The following is a 27,500-nucleotide window of genomic DNA, read 5'->3' on the forward strand; positions in this document are numbered from 1 at the left end:
CACATGGTCATGGGTTCAGCACCACTATGGGGCACCTCAGACAAATGTCTTCTTCTATAACCCTGGACTGACCAAAGTCTTGTGAGTGGCTTTGGTAGATGGAAACTGAAAGACATCTATCATATATATATGTATATATATATATATATATATATATATATATGCACAAAAGTGGCTGTGTGGTAAGTAGCTTGCTTACCAACCACATGGTTCTGGGTTCATTCCCACTGCATGGCACCTTGGGCAAGTGTCTTCTACTATTGTCTCAGGCTGACCAAAGCCTTGTGAGTGGATTTGGTGGACGGAAACTGAAAGAAGCCCTTCACATGTATATATATGTGTGTGTTTGTGTGTTTGTATTTGTCTCCCCCCCCCCAACATCACTTGATATTTGATGCTGGTGTGTTTATGTCTCCATGACTTTGTGGTTCGACAAACAGTGACCGATAGAATATGTACTAGGTTTACAAAGAATAAGTCCTGGGTCGATTTGCTCAACTGAAAGGTGGTGCTCAAGCATGGCCACAATCAAATGACTGAAACAAGTAAAAGAATAAAAGAATATATATATATATTTGTTGTGTCTGGGGAAGAGTCATTCTCTTTTAGCTCCTTATTATTTAACACACTCACTGGTAAAGTTTCCACTCATTTATTTATTTATGGGAAAACAAATAAGTAATCAGTGGAAACTTTACCAGTGAGTGTGTTAAATTATAAGGGCTAAAAGAGAATGACTCTCCCCAGACACAACAGAATATGCTTCAACACACAAACTCACATAAAGAATCTTGCAAACCAAATCTCCAAACCAAGTGTGTGTGTGTATATATATATATATATGTATATATATCATCATCATCACCATTGTTTAACTTCTGTCTTCCATGCTGGCATGGGTTGGATGGTTTGACTGCACCAGGCTCCAATCTGATTTGGCAAGGTTTCTACAGCTGGATATCTTTCCTAATGCCAACCACTCTGAGAGTGTAATGGGTGCTTTTTACACCGATTGTCTGACCAGGTTGTAATATTCTAGGATACAAAAGGATTCCATCACCACCACTACCATCACCATTATCATCATCACCATCATGATTTAATGTCCATTTTTCATGCTGGCATGGATTGGATGGTTTGACAGGGATTGGCAAGGCCAGGGACTGTACCAGGTTCCATTGTCTGTTTTGGACTGGTTTCTTCAGGTGGATGCCCTTCCTAATGCCAACCACTTTACAGAATGAACTGGAAGCTTTTACCTGGCACCATCACCAGTGCTTTTTTCATGGTACCAACATCCACACAAGAACTTTTCATGTGGCCCCTTGGTTTTGGGATCTCAGTTTTGTTATGGTGGGTGGGTCCATAAGTGTCACATATTTCAGTTCTCCCTCATCTCCTTTGTAAGGCTCAGCATTTTGAGACTGGTAAATTTTTGCTGTAATACTTGCCTCTTTAGATGAATATAAACTGTGATTGGCAAACTTTCAGGATGGCAAAGGAATTGGGTGGTGGTTTGCTTCTGTGAAAGAATTTTTTTGTTAAGAAGTTTAGTGTTTTAGAGTTTTACTCCCCAGTTTTCTGCCGTTTTTGGATAAAGTTTTACTTTTACACCCATCTTGTAAGATGAGTCATCCTCTCATCACCATCATCATTGTTTAATGTCTTCATTTCCTTGCCTGAATGGGTCAGATGGAATTTGTTTCCAAGCAAGGTAATACATTTCCCCATAGTTAGACAAGTCCTTCATGGCAGACTGGAAACAATCAGCTTCACTTATATAAATGTTGATGCTTGTTTACAAACACCACATGATGCCACATGATGCCATGACAAAGGTGCAAGGACACACACACACACACACTTTCTGTTTCCATCTACCAAATACAGTCACAAAACATTGGTTGGCCCAGAGCTGTAGAAGAAGACTCTTGCCTAACACACTTCACAGTGGGACTGAACTCCAGATGATACGTTTGGGGGTGGAATAAGGAGTGGTTGGAGATCACGCAGTCGTTAGCCTCAAATCGCCAGGCCTGGTTGGCGTTTGTGAGAGATGCAGCATTGAGGATGAATGAAACCAGCTCAACCCACCCCAGGTGAATACTGTCTCAAGACAAGACAGCAGAAGTTTGGGAAGCCATCCTCTTAACCATACGTTCTTACCTTCACCTATAATAGTATAATGGTCTAATAGTGAAAATTTAGCAGCCTGACCAAGTAACCAGTCTGAGAGTTGGTAACAAATGGTAATAAATTGATGCCGATAACAGTTTTTCAATCGATGCTAGTTCTGACCGTTATTTCCATCAATGGCAATAAAACGTGTAAAAATACGTTCTTTGCAAATATCTATTGACTTAATTTAGACAGAAGACAACTTCAGCAGCAGCAGTAGTAGCAGCAGCAGCAGCAGCGTTAAAATTAACTAATCAATAACAAACTTCAATGCTGTTCACACGGTAAGTCCGACAAAAGTGACAAGTTGATTAAGTACGTTTTACAACACAAGTATTCACTTCCTTCGAGTGAAAGTGCGTTGGTTAGTTTTCAAAATGCAACGAGAGAAGAACTGAGCGGCAGCAGCGATGACATCACTAGCTGTAGATTTCTCAGACTATTGACTGCTCTTGAGAAATTCCTAACTTACAAAAAGGAAAAAAAAAAAACCAAGTAAAAATAAAAACAAAACTTATGATTCTAATTGAAGCCATGTCAAAAATCTGGTGGTTGTGTCATCAGAAGAATCGATAGAATATTTTCAATCCATTGACTGTGATCTCTGCTATCTGTAGAATTTCTTTTACTTTATTGCTATACATGTATTAAGAAATGCCATAATGGTTCTGAACTATGAAGAATTGATGGAGCAAGTCTTTTAGAGTTAACTATATTTACTTAACATCAATCCATTCCACTAGAAAATGATCAGGGGTGTTGTTGATGTTGTTGTTGTTGTTGTTTAGCTGCAGGTCAAAGGCGGCAAGCTGGCAGAATTGTTAGTGTCTTGTGAAAGAAAATGTTCAGCGGCATTTCTTTCTTCTTTACATTCTGAGTTCAAATTCCACCAAGGTCTCATATTTGTCTTTCATCCTTTCAGGGGCAGTAAAGCAAGTACCAGTTGGGCATTGGAGTTTATGCAATCAACTAGCCCCTCCCTGCTCCCAAATTCCAGGTCCTCTGCTTATAATTGAAGGGATTAATGTGATGAGCTGGTAAAATTATTAACATGCTTGACAGAATGTGTAGCAGCATTTCAAGTCAACTTTCAGGACCAATAAAAGAAGTACCAGTGATGTACTGGAGTCAATGTAATCAATCACACCATCCCCTAAAATTTCAGGCTTTGACTGGCACCTGTCCTGGTAGAATGTAAAAAGTACCATTCGAGTGTGACCAATGCCAGTGTCACCTGTGCTGGTGGCACGTAAAAAATACCATTCGAGTGTGACCAATGCCAGTGCCACCTGTGCTGGTGGGACGTAAAAAGTACCATTCAAGCATGGTTGATGCTAGTGCCGCCTGACTGGCACCTGTGCCAGTAGCATGTAAAAAGCACCATTTGAGCATGGCCGATGCCAATGCTGCCTGTCTGGCACCTGTGCCGGTGACATGTAAAAAGCACCATTCAAGCATAGCTGTGGCCAGTGCCACCTGACTGGCACCTGTGCTGGTGGATCACGAAATATACGGCTCGAGCATGGCCCATGCCAGTGCTGCCCCTGATTGGCACCCATGTTGGTGGCACATAAAAAGCACCGTTTGAGCGTGGCTGATGCCAGTGCTGCCTGACTAGTACCTGTGTCATTGGCATGTAAAAAGCACCGTCCAAGCATGGCTGATACCAGCGCCACCTGGCTGGCATTCGTGCCGACGGCATGTAAAAACCACCCGCTGCACTCTTGGAGTGGTTGGCATTAGGAAGGGCATCAAGCTGTAGAAGTATTTCCAAATCAGATTAGAGCCTGGTGCAACCTCCTGGCTTGCCAGTCCTCAGTCAAACTATCTGGAAAACAGACATTGAATGACGGCAATGATAATACGACGATATTCCTGGATTAGATAGGATTGTTTAGTCTTAAGTCAATCTTGATTGAGCTGAACTATGATGAGAAATATTCCAGCTGTGACCATTATGCCTGTTTAGAAGGTATCTAGGTCTACATTATCTTATGTTACCTCCTCTTTATACAGATTATGGGGAAAGGGAATTGTGCTTCGGCTGCTATTTTTAGCAAGTTGAGTGACAAAGTTACTAAAAACAGAAGCTGCCACATTGGTTTGATCATGATGTCGTGTCATTCATTGATGAGAGATACAAAACTCTGCAGCAGTAATGACCCAGCTGCACATCTGTGGTTACTCAACCATGCAGCTGTAGTGACACAGAATCTAAAGAACTGCTCTATCGCCAATACCATGACCTCCACCACTGTCACCACCACCACCATGGATAATGTTTCTCATTTAAGCACAAGGCTACTAGTTCTAGGAAGGACAGTAGTTGGCACTGTCAGGTTTAGTATTTGACTGGTACTTTATTTTATGAACTTTGAAAGGATGGAAGGTAGAGCTAACTTTAGCAGGATTTGAACTCAGAATGTAAAGAGCCAAAACAAATATTATAAGACAATGATGATAATAGTTCTTTCAAATGTTGGCACAAAATCAGCCATTTTTCAGGAGAGGGGCAAGTAATTGCATTTGACCCCAAAACTTGGCTGGTATCTTATTTCGTCAGTCTCTGAAATGATGGAACGCAAAGTTGACCTTGGTGGAATTAGAACCCAGAATGCAAAGAGCTGGAAGAAATGTTACAATGCATTTTGCATGATGCTCTAGTTGTTGTTGTTGATGATGATAATGATTTCAGGTTTTCCCACAAGGGCAAATGATGAAGTGGACATTAGAAACGGGCTACAGAGAATGTGAGGTGTTTATATAGAAATGAACTGAAGAAAAACGAAAGAGAAAATGAAATTTTACACAGAAAACAGAATTTTTAAACTGTCTCAGGTCTGAGGGTAGCTTCCTCTGTTTTTTCCCCACAAGTCAAAGACCTCCTGATAAAGGTCATGTGTTCTCCCCTTCTCTGATTAAGTCATCAAATACCTATTTCTTTATTGCCCACAAGAAGCTAAACACAGAGGGGACAAACAAAGACAGACAAAGGGATTAAGTTGATTACATCGATCCCAGTGCGTAACTGGTACTTAATTTATCGACCCTGAAAGGATGAAAGGTAAAGTCGACCTCGGCAGAATTTGAACTCACAACGTAACGACAGACAAAATATGGCTACGCATTTTGCCTGGTGTGCTAACGATTCTGCCAGCTCGCCGCCAAAGTCATCAAATATAATTAAAAGTTAACCCTAATTAATGTCTTCCTCTACTAAGGTCTTCAAGTTTTATTCTGCTGTGTTTAGAAAGTTATATTTATCTGCATTCCACTGTGAAAGCAATTAGACTAAGATTAAGAAAAAACATTTCAAGAAAAACCTGGTTAAATCAGTGTTGTGTTTGGATGAGATCAATATATGTAAAGAAATTTTAAGATGGCAAACTTGCAGAACCATTAGCATGGTGGGAAAAATGCTTGGTGGCATTTTGTCAGTCTTTATGTTCTGACCAAAGCCTTGTGAGTGGATCTGGTAGATGGAAACTGAAAGAAGCCTGTCGTGTATATATATATATATATATATATATATACATATATATATCTGTGCCAGTGTTTGACCCCCTCTCCTCCAACCATTGCTTGACAACTTATGTTGGTGTATTTATGTCCCCGTAATTTAGTGGTTCGGCAAAAAAGACCGATAGAAGAAGTACTAGGCTTACAAAGAATAAGTCCTGGGGTTGATTTGTTCGACTAAAGGCCACAGTCAAATGACTGAAACAAGTAAAAGAGTTGGTACACTGTATATTTATTATGCTAGTTTTGACTTTAAGAGTCCCTCATAGTGTGAGGCATTTACATGTAGTAATGCCCTTAATATTGACTGAAACAAATAGAGTGAAAAAAGAGTGATATGTATATATTTGTCCCCTATCAAATACCAACATGTGTTGGTATATTTATGTCCCCATAACTTAGTGGTTTGACAAAAAAGACTGACAGAATAAGTACCAGACTTTAAAAAATATGTACTGGGGTTGACACATTCAATTAAAAATTCTTGAAGGTAGAGCCCCAGCATGGCCACAGTCTAATGGCTGAAACAAATAAAAGATAACAGACGTGTGTGTGTGTGGTGTTGGTGGGTGTTGGGGTATTGTTGAATAGTTAAGAAGTTTGCTTTACAACCGAGAGATCTTGGGTTCAAGTGAACTGCTTGGCACTTTAGGCATATCTGTTAAAATAGCCTTAGACCCATCCTGTGTGTGTGGGTAGCCAGGCAGGTAGACAGACCTTACCTGGAAGTCTGTCAAATGGCCTGTACCTCTAATTTAAAAGACCAGTCATGTTGCACATGATGTCACACCGAATCTAATTCGCGACTATATTAGAGATACTAGTGTCTCTGGAGTACTCAATACTCTACTAATTAATGCAAGTTGGTTGTTCCAATTACTCTTTACTCTTTTACTTGTTTCAGTTATTTGATTGTGGCCATGCTGGAGCACCGCCTTTAGTCGAGCAAATCGATCCCAGGACTTATTCTTTGTAAGCCTAGTACTTATTCTATTGATCTCTTTTGCCGAACCGCTAAGTTACGGAGACGTAAGCACACCAGCATCGGTTGTCAGGTGATGTTGGGGTGATAAACACAGACACACAAACAAATACACACACACACATATATATATGCATATATACGATGGGCTTCTTTCAGTCTTCTAAACCCACTCACAAGGCTTTGGTTGGCCCGAGTCTATAGTAGAAGACACTTGCCCAAGGTGCCATGTGGTTGGTAAGCAAGCTACTTACCACACAGCCACTCCTATGCCTATTGTAATTATTCAATAATTACAATTATCATTAAAAAAATAATGCAATGATTAGGTTGTTAGAGAGGTGTCAAGTCTGCATCTTTCTAACTCAGAAGATCTTTCCTCCTCATTGTATCCTACTTCTGTTGTAACTAGGGATTTCATTGGATCCATTTGATTCCCTCATCTCTCCAACAATCAATCCCTTAGTCTTTTTCATCCTTCCAACCCTGGCTCTCTCTCCCTAACTCATCACAATCTCTTTAGAGCTGGGGCCTGGATGAAACCCTCTCCATACACTCAGTAATAGCGCTTCATGTTAAAGAAGAGCATCCAACCAGAGAAACATCCACCCAAGATGAGATGCACAAGTGAGACGTACTCCTCTAACCCATGAAGGTGGGCAGTAACTCCTTGCCGAGATGACAACCTGTCGAACCCATGCCAGGATGGAAAGCGAATGTAAAACGATGATGATGAGGTGTGTGTGTGTGTAATGAGCTACCTCTTCCCCCATCTCATTGTTGATCTTTTGCCAAAATTTGAAAGAACGGCAATGAGCTGGCGTAATGGTTATTATGTTGTTATTATGGGCTGAGTGGTATTTCTTCCATTTCTTCACATTCTGAGTTTAAATTCCACAAAGGCGCCGGCATGGTTGAATGGTAAGGAGCTTGGTTATCAACCACATGGTTCCTAGTTCAATGCCACTGCGTGGCACCTTGGACGAGTGTCTTCTACTATAGCCTCGGACTAACTAAAGCCTTGTGAGTTGATTTGGTAGACAGAAACTGAAAGAAGCCTATTGTGTGTGTGTGAGCGCCATACTAATACAATTGTTTGTTTGTACTCCACCTGCCTTCGTCTTTTGTTTATTTTCATAAAGCTTCCCGTTATATATATATATGTATATAGATCAAGATTGAAGCCTGGTGCAGCCATCTGGTTCGCCAGCCCTCAGTCATTCATCCAACCCATGCTAGCCTGGAAAGTGGATATTAAACGATGATGATGATGATGATGATATATATATATGTGTGTGTGTTTGTGTATCTGTGTTTGCCCCCGCCACCATTGCTTGACAACCGATGCTGGTGTGTTTACGTCCCTGTAACTTAGCAGATTGGCAAAAGAGACCGATAGAATAAGTACTAGGCTTACAAAGAATAAGTCCTGGTGTTGATTTGTTCGATCAAAGGTGGTGTTCCAGCATGGCCACAGTCAAATGGCTGAAACAAGGAAAAGAAGAAAGGTCGACTCTGCCTTTCATCCTTTTGAGGTTGATAAATTAAGTACCAGTTGCATACTGAGGTCAATGTGATTGTCTATTCCCATGCCCACAAAATCCAGGCCTTGTGCCTATAATAGAAAGGATTATTATTATTTAATTGTTGTTTTGTTTTATAAGAGTTGTCCCAAGTCTCACTCAGGGACTTAAAGAAAAAGCAAGTTGGACGTTTTCCTGTGGGTGTTTTTTATGAGTAACGATGATGTATTCCTGGGAAAGGAGACGGAATGTAAAGAATTATCTGTTAAAAGGTTGTTGTAATATTTGGAATTTTGAAAAATTTGAAAAGACTCAAATTCTTAGAATTTGGGCTGCACCCATGTGAACAATTTTTTGTAATTTTCATACTTTGGGAGTTTCCTGGTTTTTGATCATAATATTTAAGAACACCATTTTCTATTATCCCCATATCATCATTATTATCATCATCATCATCATCATCATCATTATTATTATTATTATTATTATTATTATTATTACCTCCGCCTTAGCAAAGGCAGAGGTATTGTTTTCAGTTGTGTTTGTTTGTTTGTTTGTCTGTGGTATCTCAAGATATCTCAAGAACTAGTTGATGGATTCAGATGAAACTTCTAGGGATGTTTGGCCTCATGACTGGCACAAACTGATTAGATTTTGGGATCAATCTGGTACTGGACAAGGATTCTGGATTATTTTTCTGGGTTTTTTACTTAATTTTTGAAAGCAGTCAGGTTCATTTTTAGTATTCTCTTTTGCAAGAGCAGGCGAGTTTATTTCAGATATTCTCATTTTAAAAATCATCTCCAGCGAATCGTTGAGAGGACGTTGGTGTTGCTTTGGCAGAAGTTTGCGCTCTCTGAGTGCTCTTATTATTTTTATATACATACAACAGATTAGACTGTTGGAAAAGAAAAATTCCTAACATTGGGTAACCTTAGATGCCAAAAACCCTCTTAAGTATCCTGGCTGTCCCTAATAACACCGTTTGCTGGAGCTGTACTAAACTAGGTTTCATGCCTATTTCCTCTATCTGTCTACTCAAACAAAAATTAAAATGAGGGTGAAAAGAGTGAAAAATTAGTGGTTAGGATCATAGTGGATCTTCTTCTAGCATAAGGGTTTCCACATAGTGATAAAATTCCTTCTTATATTTATATCTGCTCAAATATTTAGGGACTGTTCCTAATGCACCTATAACTACAGGGATCCTTTTTACCTACCCTTTCCATAATCTCTGTAATTCAATGGCTAGGTTCTGATACTTTACAATTTTTTTTCTATACCTTTCATATTGATTATTATTATTATTGAGTGAGAGAGCAGTTCATGCCATCAAAGTGACACTGGGGTAAAATATACGAAGCCCAATATACCCATCATGACTACCCGTCTGATAAAGGTACACCAGGCACATGCATCACAACCATATGTGCGCGACATGGTGATCTCATATCAAGAAAACAGCACATGACCTTGCAGGTGGGGCCCAGTTAGAATTTTCTTCAGGTTGAGTAGCCCATCCTGCTCAAACGGTCCCTGAATAAGGGTTGTTTAAGGATGTTGAAAGAACCACCCATGTTTCCAGAGGTGAACTATTCAAACCCCAAAGAATCCCTCTCAACACATGGCTATGATGCTCCCCCACTACTTCTGCTCGTGATCAGAGATGCACATATCGTCAGCCACTAAGGGACATGCTCAACTGGTTAAGGTCAAACAACTGACAAGCAAATCTGTGGTATTGAGCAGAATATCTGCTGTTGCTCATCCTTTATACCAAGACAAAACAATTTACATGATAACACTTCCAATCAGTTAAGATCAGAAGCCATGAGAGCCACTGCCTGGTACTGCATCAGGGCATTTATTATTATTATTATTATTATTATTATTGGTTATTATTATTATTATTATTATTATTGGTTATTATTATTATTATTATTATTGGTTATTATATTATTATTATTATTATTGGTTATTATATATAATGGAACTTGAGCTCTCGCATACCAATATGCTGTGCTGTCAGTGTTGGGTCAAATGTGATCTGAAAGCTTTGTGTCATCTCTTCAAGAGTGGAAGAATTGTTAGTGGCAACGATGGTGATGATGATGATGATTACAGTGATGTTAAAGATGATGACAATGGGGAAGGATGGTGATGATGTTAGTGATGGTGATGATGAATATGGCAGTGGTAATGGTGTTAGTGATAGTGATGATGACGATTACAGCGATGATGATGATGATCATAGTGGTGATGGTGTTAGTGATAATGGAGATGATGATGATGATGACCATGATGTTAGTCACGATGATAATGACATTAGTCATGATAGTGATGATGATGATGATGATGATAGTGATGATGATAGTGATGATGATGATGATGATGATAGTGATGATGATGATGATGATAGTGATGATGATAGTGATGATGATGATGATGATAGTGATTATGATGATGATGATAGTGATTATGATGATGATGATGATGATAATAGTGACGATGATGGCAGAAGGATAGTGATGAACACAGAGAGAAATAATACTGATGGTTATAGTGATGGTGATGATGATGGTGATGACGATGACTGTGGTGGTGATGATGATGATGATGATGATGGTGGGAGGTGATGATGATGATGATGATGGCAAGTGATGATAATAAGTGTTGTATTAATCTATTTTTAGTTGTTAAACTGCAACCATGTGATATTGATGAAAAACGGTAAATGTTTCCAAGGTGTTATTAGCGGAATGGTTTCAGCGTGTGTTGAAAGAATTCTCTTCCGACTGTCCGACTGTTTTGCATCAACACAAGCTAAATATTTCATTGCATACCTTGTTAACACGGAACACAGCTGACACCAATTTATTTCGCTGCCGTATTCCACATAATTCATAAGGTTTATGTTGGAGTATGTGTGCACAGGGCAGGGTGGAGCGAAAGAGATGCGGGTGGGGAATGGAACGCCAGGAATTCCTCTTATAAATTCCTGTTCTGGTCCTACACAAGCTTAAAACTATTCAAAGTGAACCAGTGAGAAGAGGTGGGGAGGCAGTTGTCTTTATATAGTCACTTCATCTCGTAGAAATAGCAGTTAAATATCCCCAAAATATGCCTGTTAGGGCATCAAGCAAAATGCCTTGCAGAATTTATTTCAAATCCTGTCAGAACCAGTTCGAATCCTGTCTAGATTGACTTTATCTTTCATTCTTATTTCATTATTGCCCACAAGGGGCTAAACATAGAGGAGACAAACAAGGACAGACAAAGGGATTAAGTCGATTACATCGACCCCAGTGCGTAACTGGTACTTAATTTATCGACCCCCGAAAGGATGAAAGGCAAAGTCGACCTCGGTGGAATTTGAACTCAGAACGTAACGGCAGACAAAATGTTGCTAAGCACTTTGCCCTGCGTGCTAACGTTTCTGCCAGCTTGCCGCCCTTTATTTTTCATTCTTTTAGTCCGGTGTTGGCGGTTGATATAATTGGCTAACCTCTGTCTTCTCAAAATTGCCGGCTCCCATGCTTAAATCATCATCATCATCATCATCATCACAAGCAGTGAGCTGGTAGAATTGGATTTTTTTCTGGTCCTACAAACATTGTAGCTTTCAATCCTTCAGCATTCAATCTGGCCATATCCAACCCAAATACTTTCCATGTTTTATGCTCAAACCAACCAGATCTGGCTTCTCACACCTACCCTGCAATGTCATTCTAAAAATAAACAGCCTCATCATCAAAATCTCGAAGTTACCAGGTAATGCAAAGTGAATTTAAACCAATGTGAATGAATAAGCATTGCATTTGACAGAAAAATCTGAATACTAAAGGGTTAAAAGTTTTTCAGACTGGGGACTTTGACACTATTTACCCATTGCCTGCCATGGGCCCCATTTGGGGATCTGCTAAAGACAGTCTCACTGCTATTTGTTTGTTGTATTTAAAGTGAATTGCTTATGTACATTGCACTTGCAGAGGTGTGATTAATAATATTTAGTAATTAAAGTTTGTCATTATCAGCTCTGGTTAAGGTGGCGAGCTGGCAGAATCGTTAGCACACTGGATGAAATGCTTCCGGTATTTTGTCTGTCTTTAGGTTCTGATTTCAAATCCTGCCAAGGTTGACTTTGCCTTTCATCCCTTTCGGGGTCAATAAACTAAGTACCAGGGAAACACTGGGGTCGATGTAATCGACTAGTACCCTCTTCCAAATTTCAGGCCCTGTGCTTATAGTAGAAAGGATTATTAGCCCTGGCTAATCTTAGAAGACATTTTATGTCATAAATCGCAATTTTTGAACTAGAAAAATATTGAAGGTTTTGAAAACTTTTTTTTTGATTTTGCATTTCCCATTTATATCATTCATTAATATTTCATACACATTCACATTTGATATTATAGTTTCAAAAAAACCCTAAAATGTTTATTATTGAAATTGAATAGAAAAGGATGAATATGCTTTTTTTTTTTCAGCGATCCCTATTTGGGACTTTTCGAAAAATTTATCATAATTTCCAAAATAATTCACATATGAAGAAAATTTAAATACTGTACATTAAACTCCTAAGACACCTGGCAAAGCCAAAAAATATAAATAAAAAAATTTGTCTGTTAATGGATCAATGTTGTTCTTCAGCAATTGCATGAGGGCCTGTCAGGCGGTACTGGCAATGGACACGCTCAAATGGTGTTTCTTACGTGCCACATGCACAGGAGCCAGTCCAGTGGCACTGACAACGACCCTGCTCGAATGTTTTTCATGTGCCACTGGCACAAGTGCCAGTAATAAAATACTTATGAAATGCTTATGTAATATTGTATTATTTGTTAGGCGGTGAGCTGGCAGAATCGTTGGCCCGTCAGGTGAAATGCTTAGTGGCATTTCATCTGTCTTTACATTTTGAGTTCAAATTCCACCAAGGTCGACTTTGCCTTTCATCCTTTCGGGGTCAATAAATTAAGTACCAGTTGTATACTGGGGTTGATCTAATTGACTGGCTCCCTCCCCCAAAATTTCAGGCCTTGTGCCTAGAATAGGAAATACTATTGTGTTATTTGTTTACAAAATAAATATAAGATAAAAAAAATTGTCAACTTTAATGATATTCATTATATATATTCATAAGGGACATCATGGGACAAAGGGGGATCATGAATGATCCCCCTTTGCAGGATAGAGGACGCCGTGATGGTGTCAGCCTTTCTGGTGACGTTGATGTTCGCCTGGGGCTAAATGCAACAGTAACACCCCCACCACCCTGCCCTGTCCCTAGCCATATTCAGATGGCTAATGTCCCTTATGATACGGAGCAGTTACTGTCTATATCTCATTTAGAGAATTATTATTGCATTATATATATTGCTTTCGGTATAAATTAATATTACTAAGAAATATTACTGGTCCCTGACACATTAGGAAAAAAAAAACTACCAGTATGCCACTTCAGACTGTTTGGTAAGCACTGCCCCACCATACAGCAGCCATCATGTACAGGTCAGGAACTGCCACTGACTGTACAGTATTCACCATTACGGTGGTCATCATGTACAACACCATATCTTTAGGACTTAGTTAAATGTTAGCTGTGTGTGTGTGCTGAAAACTGTGATCATCACTTATAGTGGGGTGTGTGTATTACAGATGTTGAGTGTGTGTGTGTATTACAGATGTTGAGTGTGTGTGTGTATTACAGATGTTGAGTGTGTGTGTGTATTACAGATGTTGAGTGTGTGTGTGTATTACAGATGCTGTGTGTGTGTGTTTGTATTACAGATGCTGTGTGTGTGTATGTGTGTGTGTATTACAGATACTTTGTGTGTGTATTACAGATACTTTGTGTGTGTGTATTACAGATACTTTGTGTGTGTGTTACAGATGCTTTGTGCGTGTGTTTGTATTACAGATGCTCTGTGTGTGTGTGTGTGTGTGTGTGTGTGTATGTGTGTATTACAGATGCTGTGTGTGTGTGTATTACAGATACTTTGTGTGTGTGTTACAGATGCTTTGTGTATGTGTTTGTATTACAGATGCTGTGTGTGTGTGTGTGTGTGTATGTGTGTATTACAGATACTTTGTGTGTGTATTACAGATGCTTTGTGTGTGTGTGTTACAGATGCTTTGTGTGTGTGTTTGTATTACAGATGCTTTGTGTGTGTGTGTGTGTGTGTGTGTGTATTACAGATGCTTTGTGTGTGTGTGTGTGTGTGGTGTGTGTGTGTGTGTGTGTGTATTACAGATGCTGTGTGTGTGTGTTTATTACAGATGCTGGGTGTGTGTTCCGCATGGCAATTATACATATGTGATTTGCACACACACACACACACAACTTGTGTTATATAAAACACATTACACACACACACACACACTCATACAGATGGTAAGTGAATGTGTGTGTGTGTGTGTGTTAGTTTTATATTTGCTTGATCAATTATCGTGTGTGCGTGTGCGTACTTATGTGCATGCATGTATGTGTGTGACTGCACGTGTGTATGTGTGTGACTGCACGTGTGTATGTGAATGTGTGCGTGTCAACCCATTGCTGTTGATGGGAAATTTACCATTCCTTTTCTGGACAGTCCCTAATCATCTTTCTCTCCCTCTCTCCCACCCTGTTTCTCTCTCTCTCTCTCCATTGTATCTTCTTCTGCCCCCTCCTCTTTTCTCTCCCTCTTCACCCTCTCACTCTCTCTCTCCCCCACTTGCTTATTCTCTTCACCCCCATCTCCCCCTCCATTCAACCATCAATCACTCCAACTTTCTTTTCTTTCTGCTTTCTCTCTCTCTTTCTACTCTCTCCCCACTCATTCCACTTCCCTTCACCCTCCCCCCCTGCATCATCCCCTTCACCCCTCCAAAACAGCTGACTGAAGTTGCAACTAATCTTGAGGAATCTATTTTCAGCCTCTGGTTAAATCTTTGAACCAAACATTGTCATTCTTCAACTCTCCTCGTTCCGTGGCTGCAACGGCAGAAACTTTCTCCTTTCCCATTTTCCCATTCTCTCTCTCTCTCTCTTTTTTTTTTTTGTTGTTGGCTTATAGTTTGGCAACCGGAGTCTTTGACTAATGAATCTATATTGTAATGTCTCCAATGTTGGTCTTACTGCCAACAACAATAACACTTTGATAGGTCAGTGCTTGGTACCATTATCATGATGATGATGATGATGATGTAAGTGCAGTTAATTGCTGTTCATGAGTGTTGGTCTTGGTAACGATGACGACGATGAAATAGATTGGTAGAGATGAGGATAATGATAACAGAAGCTATAAAGTTAATTGGCATTTGGCTGAAGCTGGTGTCACATAACTGGCACTCATGCTGGTGGCACATAAAGAGCACCTTTCGAGTGTTGGGCTTCACGGAGGAAAAGTGGCTGATGCCAGTGGCACATGAAAAGCTCCTTTTGAGTGTTGTGCCTCAAGGAGGAAAAGTGGCTGATGCCAGTGGCACATGAAAAGCTCCTTTTGAGTGTTGTGCCTCAAGGAGGAAAAGTGGCTGATGCCAGTGGCACATGAAAAGCTCCTTTTGAGTGTTGTGCCTCAAGGAGGAAAAGTGGCTGATGCCAGTGGCACATGAAAAGCTCCTTTTGATTGTTGTGCCTCAAGGAGGAAAAGTGGGCTGATGCAGTGGCACATGAAAAGCTCCTTTTGATTGTTGTGCCTCAAGGAGGAAAAGTGGCTGATGCCAGTGGCACATGAAAAGCTCCTTTTGAGTGTTGTGCCTCAAGGAGGAAAAGTGGCTGATGCCAGTGGCACATGAAAAGCTCCTTTTGATTGTTGTGCCTCAAGGAGGAAAAGTGGCTGATGCCAGTGGACATGAAAAGCTCCTTTTGATTGTTGTGCCTCAAGGAGGAAAAGTGGCTGATGCCAGTGGCACATGAAAAGCTCCTTTTGAGTGTGGTGCCTCAAGGAGGAAAAGTGGCTGATGCCAGTGGCACATGAAAAGCTCCTTTTGAGTGTTGTGCCTCAAGGAGGAAAAGTGGCTGATGCCAGTGGCACATATGAAAGCTCCTTTTGATTGTTGTGCCTCAAGGAGGAAAAGTGGCTGATGCCAGTGGCACATGAAAAGCTCCTTTTGAGTGTTGTTGTGCCTCAAGGAGGAAAAGTGGCTGATGCCAGTGGCACATGAAAAGCTCCTTTTGATTGTTGTGCCTCAAGGAGGAAAAGTGGCTGATGCCAGTGGCACATGAAAAGCTCCTTTTGATTGTTGTGCCTCAAGGAGGAAAAGTGGCTGATGCCAGTGGCACATGAAAAGCTCCTTTTGAGTGTTGTGCCTCAGAGGAGGAAAAGTGGCTGATGCCAGTGGCTCATGAAAAGCTCCTTTTGATTGTTGTGCCTCAGGAGGAAAAGTGGCTGATGCCAGTGGCACATGAAAAGCTCCTTTTGATTGTTGTGCCTCAAGGAGGAAAAGTGGCTGATGCCAGTGGCAATGAAAAGCTCCTTTTGATTGTTGTGCCTCAAGGAGGAAAAAGTGGCTGATGCCAGTGGCACATGAAAAGCTCCTTTTGAGTGTTGTGCCTCAAGGAGGAAAAGTGGCTGATGCCAGTGGCACATGAAAAGCTCCTTTTGATTGTTGTGCCTCAAGGAGGAAAAGTGGCTGATGCCAGTGGCACATGAAAAGCTCCTTTTGATTGTTGTGCCTCAAGGAGGAAAAGTGGCTGATGCCAGTGGCACATGAAAAGCTCCTTTTGAGTGTTGTGCCTCAAGGAGGAAAAGTGGCTGATGCCAGTGGCACATGAAAAGCTCCTTTTGATGTTGGTGGCCTCAAGGAGGAAAAGTGGCAGTTGAGCTGGTTTTGATAAAGCTGCTTCAGTGGCAAAGTGGCCCAAGCTCCATTGGCACATGTGATCCCTTTGTGGTGTTGTGCCTCAAGGAGGAAAAGTGGCTGATGCCAGTGGCACATGAAAAGCTCCTTTTGATTGTTGTGCCTCAAGGAGGAAAAGTGGCTGATGCCAGTGGCACATGAAAAGCTCCTTTTGATTGTTGTGCCTCAAGGAGGAAAAGTGGCTGATGCCAGTGGCACATGAAAAGCTCCTTTGATTGTTGTGCCTCAAGGAGGAAAAGTGGGTGATGCCAGTGGCACATGAAAAGCTCCTTTTGATTTTTGTGCCTCAAGGAGGAAAAGTGGCTGATGCCAGTGGCAATGAAAAGCTCCTTTTGATTGTTGTGCCTCAAGGAGGAAAAGTGGCTGATGCCAGTGGCACATGAAAAGCTCCTTTTGAGTGTTGTGCCTCAAGGAGGAGGAAAAGTGGCTGATGCCAGTGGCACATGAAAAGCTCCTTTTGATTGTTGTGCCTCAAGGAGGAGGAAAAAGGCTGATGCCAGTGGCACATGAAAAGCTCCTTTTGATTGTTGTGCCTCAAGGAGGAAAAGTGGCTGATGCCAGTGGCACATGAAAAGCTCCTTTTGAGTGTTGTGCCTCAAGGAGGAAAAGTGGCTGATGCCAGTGGCACATGAAAAGCTCTTTTGAGTGTTGTGCCTCAAGGAGGAAAAGTGGCTGATGCCAGTGGCACATGAAAAGCTCCTTTTGATTGTTGTGCCTCAGGAGGAAAAGTGGCTGATGCCAGTGGCACATGAAAAGCTCCTTTTGATTGTTGTGCCTCAAGGAGGAAAAGTGGTGATGCCAGTGGCACATGAAAAGCTCCTTTTGAGTGTTGTGCCTCAAGGAGGAAAAGTGGCTGATGCCAGTGGCACATGAAAAGCTCCTTTTGATTGTTGTGCCTCAAGGAGGAAAAGTGGCTGATGCCAGTGGCACATGAAAAGCTCCTTTTGAGTGTTGTGCCTCAAGGAGGAAAAGTGGCTGATGCCAGTGGCACATGAAAAGCTCCTTTTGAGTGTTGTGCCTCAAGGAGGAAAAGTGGCTGATGCCAGTGGCACATGAAAAGCTCCTTTTGATTGTTGTGCCTCAAGGAGGAAAAGTGGCTGATGCCAGTGGCACATGAAAAGCTCCTTTTGAGTGTTGTGCCTCAAGGAGGAAAAGTGGCTGATGCCAGTGGCACATGAAAAGCTCCTTTTGAGTGTTGTGCCTCAAGGAGGAAAAGTGGCTGATGCCAGTGGCACATGAAAAGCTCCTTTTGAGTGTTGTGCCTCAAGGAGGAAAAGTGGCTGATGCCAGTGGCACATGAAAAGCTCCTTTTTGGAGTGTTGTGCCTCAAGGAGGAAAAGTGGCTGATGCCAGTGGCACATGAAAAGCTCCTTTTGAGTGTTGTGCCTCAAGGAGGAAAAGTGTGGCTGATGCCAGTGGCACATGAAAAGCTCCTTTTGATTGTTGTGCCTCAAGGAGGAAAAGTGGCTGATGCCAGTGGCACATGAAAAGCTCCTTTTGATTGTTGTGCCTCAAGGAGGAAAGTGGCTGATGCCAGTGGCACATGAAAAGCTCCTTTTGAGTGTTGTGCCTCAAGGAGGAAAAGTGGCTGATGCCAGTGGCACATGAAAAGCTCCTTTTGAGTGTTGTGCCTCAAGGAGGAAAAGTGGCTGATGCCGTGGCACATGAAAAGCTCCTTTTGATTGTTGTGCCTCAGGAAGGAAAAGTGGCTGATGCCAGTGGCACATGAAAAGCTCCTTTTGATTGTTGTGCCTCAAGGAGGAAAAGTGGCTGATGCCAGTGGCACATGAAAAGCTCCTTTTGATTGTTGTGCCTCAAGGAGGAAAAGTGGCTGATGCCAGTGGCACATGAAAAGCTCCTTTTGATTGTTGTGCCTCAAGGAGGAAAGTGGCTGATGCCAGTGGCACATGAAAAGCTCCTTTTGATTGTTGTGCCTCAAGGAGGAAAAGTGGCTGATGCCAGTGGCACATGAAAAGCTCCTTTTGATTGTTGTGCCTCAAGGAGGAAAAGTGGCTGATGCCAGTGGCACATGAAAAGCTCCTTTTGATTGTTGTGCCTCAAGGAGGAAAAGTGGCTGATGCCAGTGGCACATGAAAAGCTCCTTTTGATTGTTGTGCCTCAAGGAGGAAAAGTGGCTGATGCCAGTGGCACATGAAAAGCTCCTTTTGATTGTTGTGCCTCAAGGAGGAAAAGTGGCTGATGCCAGTGGCACATGAAAATCCTTTTGATTGTTGTGCCTCAAGGAGGAAAAGGTGGCTGATGCCAGTGGCACATGAAAAGCTCCTTTTGATTGTTGTGCAAGGAGGAAAAGTGGCTGATGCCAGTGGCACATGAAAAGCTCCTTTTGATTGTTGTGCCTCAAGGAGGAAAAGTGGCTGATGCCAGTGGCACATGAAAAGCTCCTTTTGATTGTTGGCTCAAGGAGGAAAAGTGGCTGATGCCAGTGGCACATGAAAAGCTCCTTTTGATTGTTGTGCCTCAAGGAGGAAAAGTGGCTGATGCCAGTGGCACATGAAAAGCTCCTTTTGATTGTTGGGCCTCAAGGAGGAAAAGTGGCTGATGCCAGTGGCACATGAAAAGCTCCTTTTGATTGTTGTGCCTCAAGGAGGAAAAGTGGCTGATGCCAGTGGCACATGAAAAGCTCCTTTTGATTGTTGTGCCTCAAGGAGGAAAAGTGGCTGATGCCAGTGGCACATGAAAAGCTCCTTTTGATTGTTGTGCCTCAGGGAAGCAATGAGCAAGATCTTTGGCATTATGTCATGCTTGAGAAGAAGACGCAGTAAGTCAAGTGAAATTGCAGCCATGATAGATACTGGTGTCATGCAAATGGCACAGGTGCCAGTGGCACATAAAAGCACCCATTACACTCTTGGAGTGGTTGGCATTAGGAAGGGCATCCAGCTGTAGAAACTTTGCCAAATCAGATTGGAGTCTGGTCCAGCCTTCCAACTCACAAGTCCTGGTCAAATTTTCCAACCCATGCCAGCATGGACAACGGATGTTAAATGATGATGAAGATGATGATGATGATGTGGTTGGTGGTAATGATGATCAATGATAGAAATGTAACAGTTAAATGGTATTGATGAGGAAATTAGTGGTGATGCTGATGATGATGGAGTGGTATTTATGATGGTGATGGTGATGGTGATATAGGCAATACCATTAGTTGATGGTGATGATGGTAATGATGGTGGCACAAACAGTACTGTTGGTGTTGACGGGGATGGTGATGATGATAAATACAGTGGTAGATTGGCTTTGAGAATGATGATGATGATGATGATGATGATAACGGTTGTGATGATGACAGCGATTGCAGCAGTGATGATGACAATGATAAAAGTAGCATTGAATTGGTCCCAAGAGAGCAATGCATTCAACGCAGAACCATTTTCTAAATGGAATGTAAATTTTTATTCTTCCAAACCTGCCTCCAAGACTCCATCCTGATGGCCAAGTTCTTTCACCCCAGAAGTTTTGAATCTCAAGAGAATTTTGGACGTGAGCCATTCTACCATTTCCAACTTGTAATTTCGAACTTCTGCTGCGGGTAACAACAGCAACAATAACACAGTCATAGTGGCTGTGGTGATGGTGGTGATGATGATGATGATGATAGCAAATCATGATGATGATGATGATAACTGCTTCAGTAAATTAATGGCGACAATAGCGATGGTAATACACTTCTATATTTAAGAGATGAGGAATTATGTACATTATTTACATTTGACGGATATTTGTCCTCATCTTGTTTGTTGTTAACACATTTCAGCTGATATACCCTCCAGCCTTCATCAGGTGTCTTGGGGAAATTTCGAATCTGGGTATTTTTCGATGTTGTTGTTATTATTATCATTATTATTGCCTTTGCACAGCTTCTATCGCCGGAGATGTACTAAAGTAACACCTCTTATTTTTCGAACAACTTCCAGAGTATTCGAGCGGTTCCAAGCAGTGCTGTTTTCTGCAAGTGCTCCACTCTTATTGCAGCCCCTATTTGTCCCACGTACTTCATGAGATTTTTGCTCACTGTTCCCAGGGCTCCAACAATTATTGGTACTACTGCTACCTTTTTCATTGACCACAACCGCTTAACTTCCCAAGCTAACCTGTCATATCTCTCGACTTTTCTTTCTTCCTTATCGCATACCTTGTTGTCAGCTGGGCATGCTATATCTATGATCCAGCATAGTTTGTTTTCTTTCTCAATTAAGACTATGTCTGGCTTCCTATTCTCTATCTCATAGTCGCACTGAATCATAAAATCCCCTAGGATCTTTGCATTTCTATTTTCGACGATGCCTTCAGGTTTGTGGTTGTACCAATTTTTACCTTTGTCAAGTCCATACTTGTTGCAATATTATTATTATTATTCAGGTCACTGCTTGGAATCAAACTCGGAATCTTGGGGTTAGTAGCCTACGCTCTTAACCACTATGCTATATGCCTATGGAATGAGAGCCCAGGTTTGAAATTTCCCCAAGACACCTGATGAAGGCTGGAGGGTATATCAGCCGAAATGTTGTGTTAACAGCAAACAAGATGAGGACAAATATCCGTAAAATGTAAATAACGTAAATTGCAATGGTGTCGGATTCTAATCTCTCCCCCTACCTTTATCCTTTGCCACTTTCCCTCCCTCTCTTTCTCTCTGCCTCCTTGTTCCCCCCTCTCTCTCTTACCTCCACCCCACACCACCATCCCCCCTGCCACTTCTGAAGTAATAGGTTAGTTCTCTCCTGTTGAAGACACTGAATTCTTGTGACAGAAACCTGGCAGAGTCCCACTGAAGTAAGCAACTCACAGACAGACAACTCTTATTGTTTGAGAGTGTGGTTCCCTTCTCCCACCCCCACACAGTGTGTGTGTGGGGGGGGGTGCGGATGTGGAATTGATAATAATTGCCCCCTTCCTCCCCCCCCCCCACCGCCATCCAACCAGTTTATTCTTTAACTATTGGATGGCTTCTCTCAAGCGAACAATTGATCTGTAAACCACTGAAATAGTTCTTTTTTCTTTTTCCCCTGCTTCCTATCAGATGTTTGCTGTGTCTTTGTTCATTGGAATCTTCTTCATGCTGCTGTTGTGGTTGTGGTTGTTGTTGTTGTTCTGCCATTTGATTAACTGAAATTGGTTATTCCTGAAGCAGGCAATCAGACAATAAAGAGCGGGAGGGGTGGGCATGGAAGACCAATAAAGCATCATAGCTATAGCATCATCATCATCATCTATATCACCACTATCATTATCATCATAGTCATTACTGTCTTCATTGTCATCACCGTCATCATTGTCATCACCATCATCACTGTCATTGTCATCACCGTCATCATTCTCATCACCGTCATCACTGTCTTCATTGTCATCACCGTCATCATTGTCATCACCATCATCACTGTCATTGTCATCACCGTCATCATTCTCATCACCGTCATCACTGTCATCATAGTCATCACTGTCATCATTCTCATCACAGTCATCACTGTCATCATAGTCATCACTGTCATCATTCTCATCACCGTCATCATTCTTATCATCGTCATCACTGTTATCATAATCATCACTGTCATTGTCATCACCGTCATTGTCATTACCGACATTGTCATCACTGTCATCATTCTCATCACCGTCATCATTCTTATCATCGTCATCACTCATCATAGTCATCACTGTCATTGTCATCACCAACATTGTCATCACCGTCATCTCCATCATCATTGCCATCGCCAACACCATCCTCATCATCACTATTATCATTGTTATCATGATTAATCCAAGCAATTTGTTTATTTCTATACAAAAGCTCTTCTGTGTGTGTGTGTGTGTGTGTGTGTGTGTATGTATGCACACGTGCTTGTAGAGTTGACACATTCCATCCAGTCCATCTTTTGTGTGTTGGCATCTTTTATTTATTTATAGAACTAGCTTCTTGTTTCCTCTTTGAGTAGTTTTGCGGAGGTGGTACTTGTCTGTTTACTTAACATTTAAAACCATCGTTCTGCCTACTCAGTCCAGGTGAATTTCATGCTTTGTCAACAAGCACAAATTCCATTATCCTCGCATACTTGTTCAATTTGGAAGTGGTTGTAGAATTTTACTGCAAATTCCTTTTCTGCCTTCTCATTCTTGTGACATAAATAGATGAATCCATATAAGATTGGAGGAATCTTGCTTTGGTTTTCGCAATGAATTTTCTAATCGTTCAATCAATAGAATTAACTGTATATTGAATTGTAATTGAATGTAAGCGGCTGAGTATTTTATGGACATTTACACTCTTTACCCTTTTACTACCAACCCACCTGAGATGGATTCTTGTTTCCATAAGTTTTGAATTAAAATCCTCCACCAAACTTTAGTCACAATTTATGTTCCTAACATTAGCTTAAGTTATTTTACTAAATTCTTTGTTATATTTATAATTAATTGAAATAAACAACATCTCAATTGAAATATGGTGACAAAAATCCACTCACAAGGCCTTGGTCAGCCCAAGGCTACATAGCAGAAAATACTTGCCCAAGGTGCTATGCAGTGGGATTGAACCTGCAACCATGGCATTGAAAGTAAACTTCTTACTACACAGCTATCGACTTTAATTTAAAATTCAAACTGCTATTCCTGCCAAGATTCATCTCGAAATGATTCCCTCCCTTGCAATAACTAGCCACTAGGTGACACCACATGTTCAATGAATCCTTGTTCTCTACACCATTAGAAATCCCTTTGGTTCCTTCAAATAAAATCATTCAAACTAGCATCGAACCACCCTGCCATTTCTTGTCACTTCATTATTCTCAAAGATATTTCTGTATTCTCTTGCAGAAAAAGTCCAGGATTTTGGACGTTTTCTTATGGCTTGTGCTGAAAGAAGCTCGAGGTAAAGAGGACTACTCGGAACCAGGGTAAGGAAGATTTTGTATTCCGTTTCTTCTCTTTCAGCTGTTCCTTCATTGCTTCCTGTTGTTGTGATGGGATTGATTTGTATTGGATTCTAGCAGTATTCTAGGTGCAACCAGTCTGTCTTTATTGCTTGGAATTCTCTCCTCAGATTTAGGACTTTCTTTTGAAGAAACTTTCACACCAACTCAACTCCAAGTTCTTCTTGTTTTAGAAACAATCCTTCTCTATATTCTTTTTTTTTTCTACACTAAGTACAAGGCTTGAAATTTTTTAAGAGTGGGGTACAGTCGATTAGATTGACCCCAGAATGAAAAGCAAAGTTGACCTCAGTGGAATTTGAACCCAGAATGTAAAAACAGATGAAATACCGCTAAACATTTCATCCAGCTTACTAATGACTCTTCCAGCTCACCGCCTTATAATTATTCTTTTCTACTCTAGGCACAAGGCCTGAAATTTTGGGGGAGGTGGGCCAGTCGATTAGATTGACCCCAGTATACAACTGGTACTTAATTTATTGACCCCGAAAGGATGAAAGGCTAAGTTACCCTTGACGGAATTTGAACTCGGAACGTAAAAACATGAAATACTTATTTCTTTACTACCCATAAGGGGCTAAACACAGAGGGGACAAACAAGGACAGACAAACGGATTAAGTCGATAACATCGGCCCCAGTGCGTAACTGGTACTTAATTTATCAAGCCCGAAAGGACGAAAGGCAAAGTCAACCTTGGCGGAATTTGAACTCAGAAAATAACAGCAGATGAAATACCGCTAAGCATCTCGCCCAGCGTGCTAACGTTTCTGCCACCTCGCCGCCTTTATCCTTCTCTGTATTAGCAGAAAGACTGTCATCAGTGCAGCATTCTGCTTGTCACTCAGTAATATTTACACATTTAATTCCCAATCCATGAATTTTCCTGATACTGGAATCAACATCATTTGGCTGACACTGGATTGAATTTATAATTTGGAGGAAAGTTTTTACTGATATATCTGTAGAAAGGAGCAGTGCAAATATTTAGGTAACCTTCCAGAAGAAGAATAAGCAGAGATGTTAGAAAATGCAAGAGGGTCTGCATGCTCTGCAGATCTTGAAGAGAGGGAATGTTATTGTCAAGGTCCTTTCATTGCTATTCACAACCTCATCAAGCAAGCAACCAACCAACTGGTTGTTTAACCAAAACATTAAACAGATGATTGATTAGTTAATTGGTTAGATATTTATCTGATTGACTGACAATAAAGAAGTGATATTGAACCAGTGTGTGTGTGTTTGTTATTATTGGTATAATGACCTTCCCAAGATTTAAAAAAAAAAAGCACTGAAAGTCTGATAATAAAAGATGTGTTGGTTAGATAATATAAAACCTGCGGTTTCTAAATGAGAAGATATGAGAATTCAAGAGGTGTTAATGACATTAATGAATTGAGTCTTATTGGAAGCTGGTCATAATTTTGGTTTATCAAGAAGATAACAACTCCTGCTGTTGATACCAGCCATGAACACACCTGTACAAGGTGATGAGTAAATCTCTGTTGAACTGAAGGCAGCAGACTTAGTCTGATAAATCCTACCATTTCAATGTGATTCAGATGGCATTGAAAGTATTAATCTTTATGATTGAAAGCTTAGAAACTGTAATAAACATCTCTCATAAACAAGTTAATAAGTCAGTCAGTTATGTATTACTGCCTCTGCTCTCGTGTCTAGGACAGAACTAGTACGATCAATTAGTCTGTTGTTTTTAATATTTAATTTTACAAATACAAAGATATTTATCTCATATGTATGCACATATATATATATACATACATATATTCTGGTGTGTCTGGGGAGAGTCATTCTCTTTTAGTGCCTTATTATTTAACACACTTGCCGGTAAAATTTCCACTTATTTCTTATTTTTATTTTCTAAAACACACACACACACACACACACATATATATATATTCTGTTGTGTCTGGGGAGAGTCACTAAAAGAGAATGACTCTCCCCAGACACAACAGAATATGCTTCAACACACGAACTCACATAAAGAATCTTGCAAACCAAATCCAAAAACGAAATATTTATATATTAAATGATATATAGCATATCATCATCATTTAATGTCTGTTTTCCATGCTAGCATGGGTTGGACGGTTCGACTGGGGTATGGGAAGCCAGGAGGCTGCACCAGGCTCCAGTCTGATCTAGCAGTGTTTCTACAGCTGGATGCCCCTTCCTAACACCAACCACTCTGAGAGTGTAGTGGGTGCATGGGACAGAGGGGGCTGGCATCGATCACGATCGGATGGAGTTTTTTACATGCCACTGGCATGGAAGCCAGTCAAGGCGGTGCTAGCATCGGCCACATTCGGATGGTGCTTTTTACGTCTCACTGGCACAGGGACCAGAGGGGGCTGACATCGACCACGACTGGATGGTGTCTTTTAGGTGCCAGTCAGAGCGAGAGGCTGGCATCTAATGGACACAGTGATAGTTGTGTGGTAAAAAGTTTGGTTTCTTATCACATGACTCTGTTCAGTACTACTGTGTGGCACCTTGGTCAAGTATTTTCTGCTATAGCCTCGGACCAACCAAAGCCTTGTGAGTGGATTTGGTAGACGGAAACTGAAAGAAGCTCCTTCTATCTGTGTGTGTTTGTGTATATTGTGGGACTCCATTGGTTATGACGACGAGGGTTCCAGTTGATCCGATCAACGGAACAGCTTGCTCTTGAAATTAATGTGCAAGTGGCTGAGCACTCCACAGACACGTCTACCCTTGATGTAGTTCTTGGGGGAGATTCAGCATGACACAGAGTGTGACAAGGCCGGCCCTTTGAAGTACAGGTACAACAGAAACAGGAAGAAAGAGTGAGAGAAAGTTGTGGTGAAAGTGTACAGCAGGGTTCACCACCACCCTGCTGGAGCATCGTGGAGCTTTTCGGTGTTTTCGCTCAATAAACACTCACAGCACCCAGTCTGGGAATTGAAACTGCGATCCTATAACCATGAATCTGCTGCCCTAACCACTGGGCCATTGTGCCTCCACTTGTGTGTGTGTGTTTATGTGTATATATATTGTTTGAGTTTGTTATAATCGAAACATTTCTTCATTAAACTGAAGAATTGCTAAATCTTTTGAATAGCCTACAAATGTATTATTCTTTAACCAGGATAGTATTGATAGTCCGATGATGGCTTAGTTGACTACAAGAAGACGTCCTGCTGTAGAAAATCCTCCTCAACAAATTCCATTCAACCCATGCAAGCAGGGCTGTCGAGTCAAAACAAAGATCTTTGACTCCGACACCTCTACCATTTACACCTCCGACTCTCTTCATGTAATAAAGTGTGATTGTGGTCTACATATCTCATAAAGTATATGCATACGCTTGTACTTTGAGGAGACCTATGTGTTATGAGTAGTTTATATTAAAGAATAAAGATGTTGCGAGTTGGAGTCAGTTGGTATAGTTTTACTGACTCTGACTGACTCTAGCTACTCCTTAATTGTTTCCAATTCCATGACTCCGACTCCACGACTCCGACTCCACG

At 41.1% G+C, this 27,500-nt stretch overlaps 1 protein-coding gene across 2 annotated transcripts in view; it reads left to right on the forward strand.

Annotated features, from left to right (window-relative positions):
* Nucleotides 1-27,500, forward strand: part of LOC115232531 (lysosomal-trafficking regulator) — a 268,514-nt gene that overhangs the window by 59,029 nt on the left and 181,985 nt on the right. For both annotated transcript variants that reach the window (XM_029802457.2, XM_036509015.1), the window contains exon 3: nt 23,875-23,954. In XM_029802457.2, the coding sequence (XP_029658317.1) occupies nt 23,875-23,954 (80 nt within the window). The remainder of the gene's footprint in view (nt 1-23,874; nt 23,955-27,500) is intronic.

The sequence above is a fragment of the Octopus sinensis genome, linkage group LG1 (assembly GCF_006345805.1).
Source record: "Octopus sinensis linkage group LG1, ASM634580v1, whole genome shotgun sequence".
NCBI lineage: Eukaryota > Metazoa > Mollusca > Cephalopoda > Octopoda > Octopodidae > Octopus > Octopus sinensis.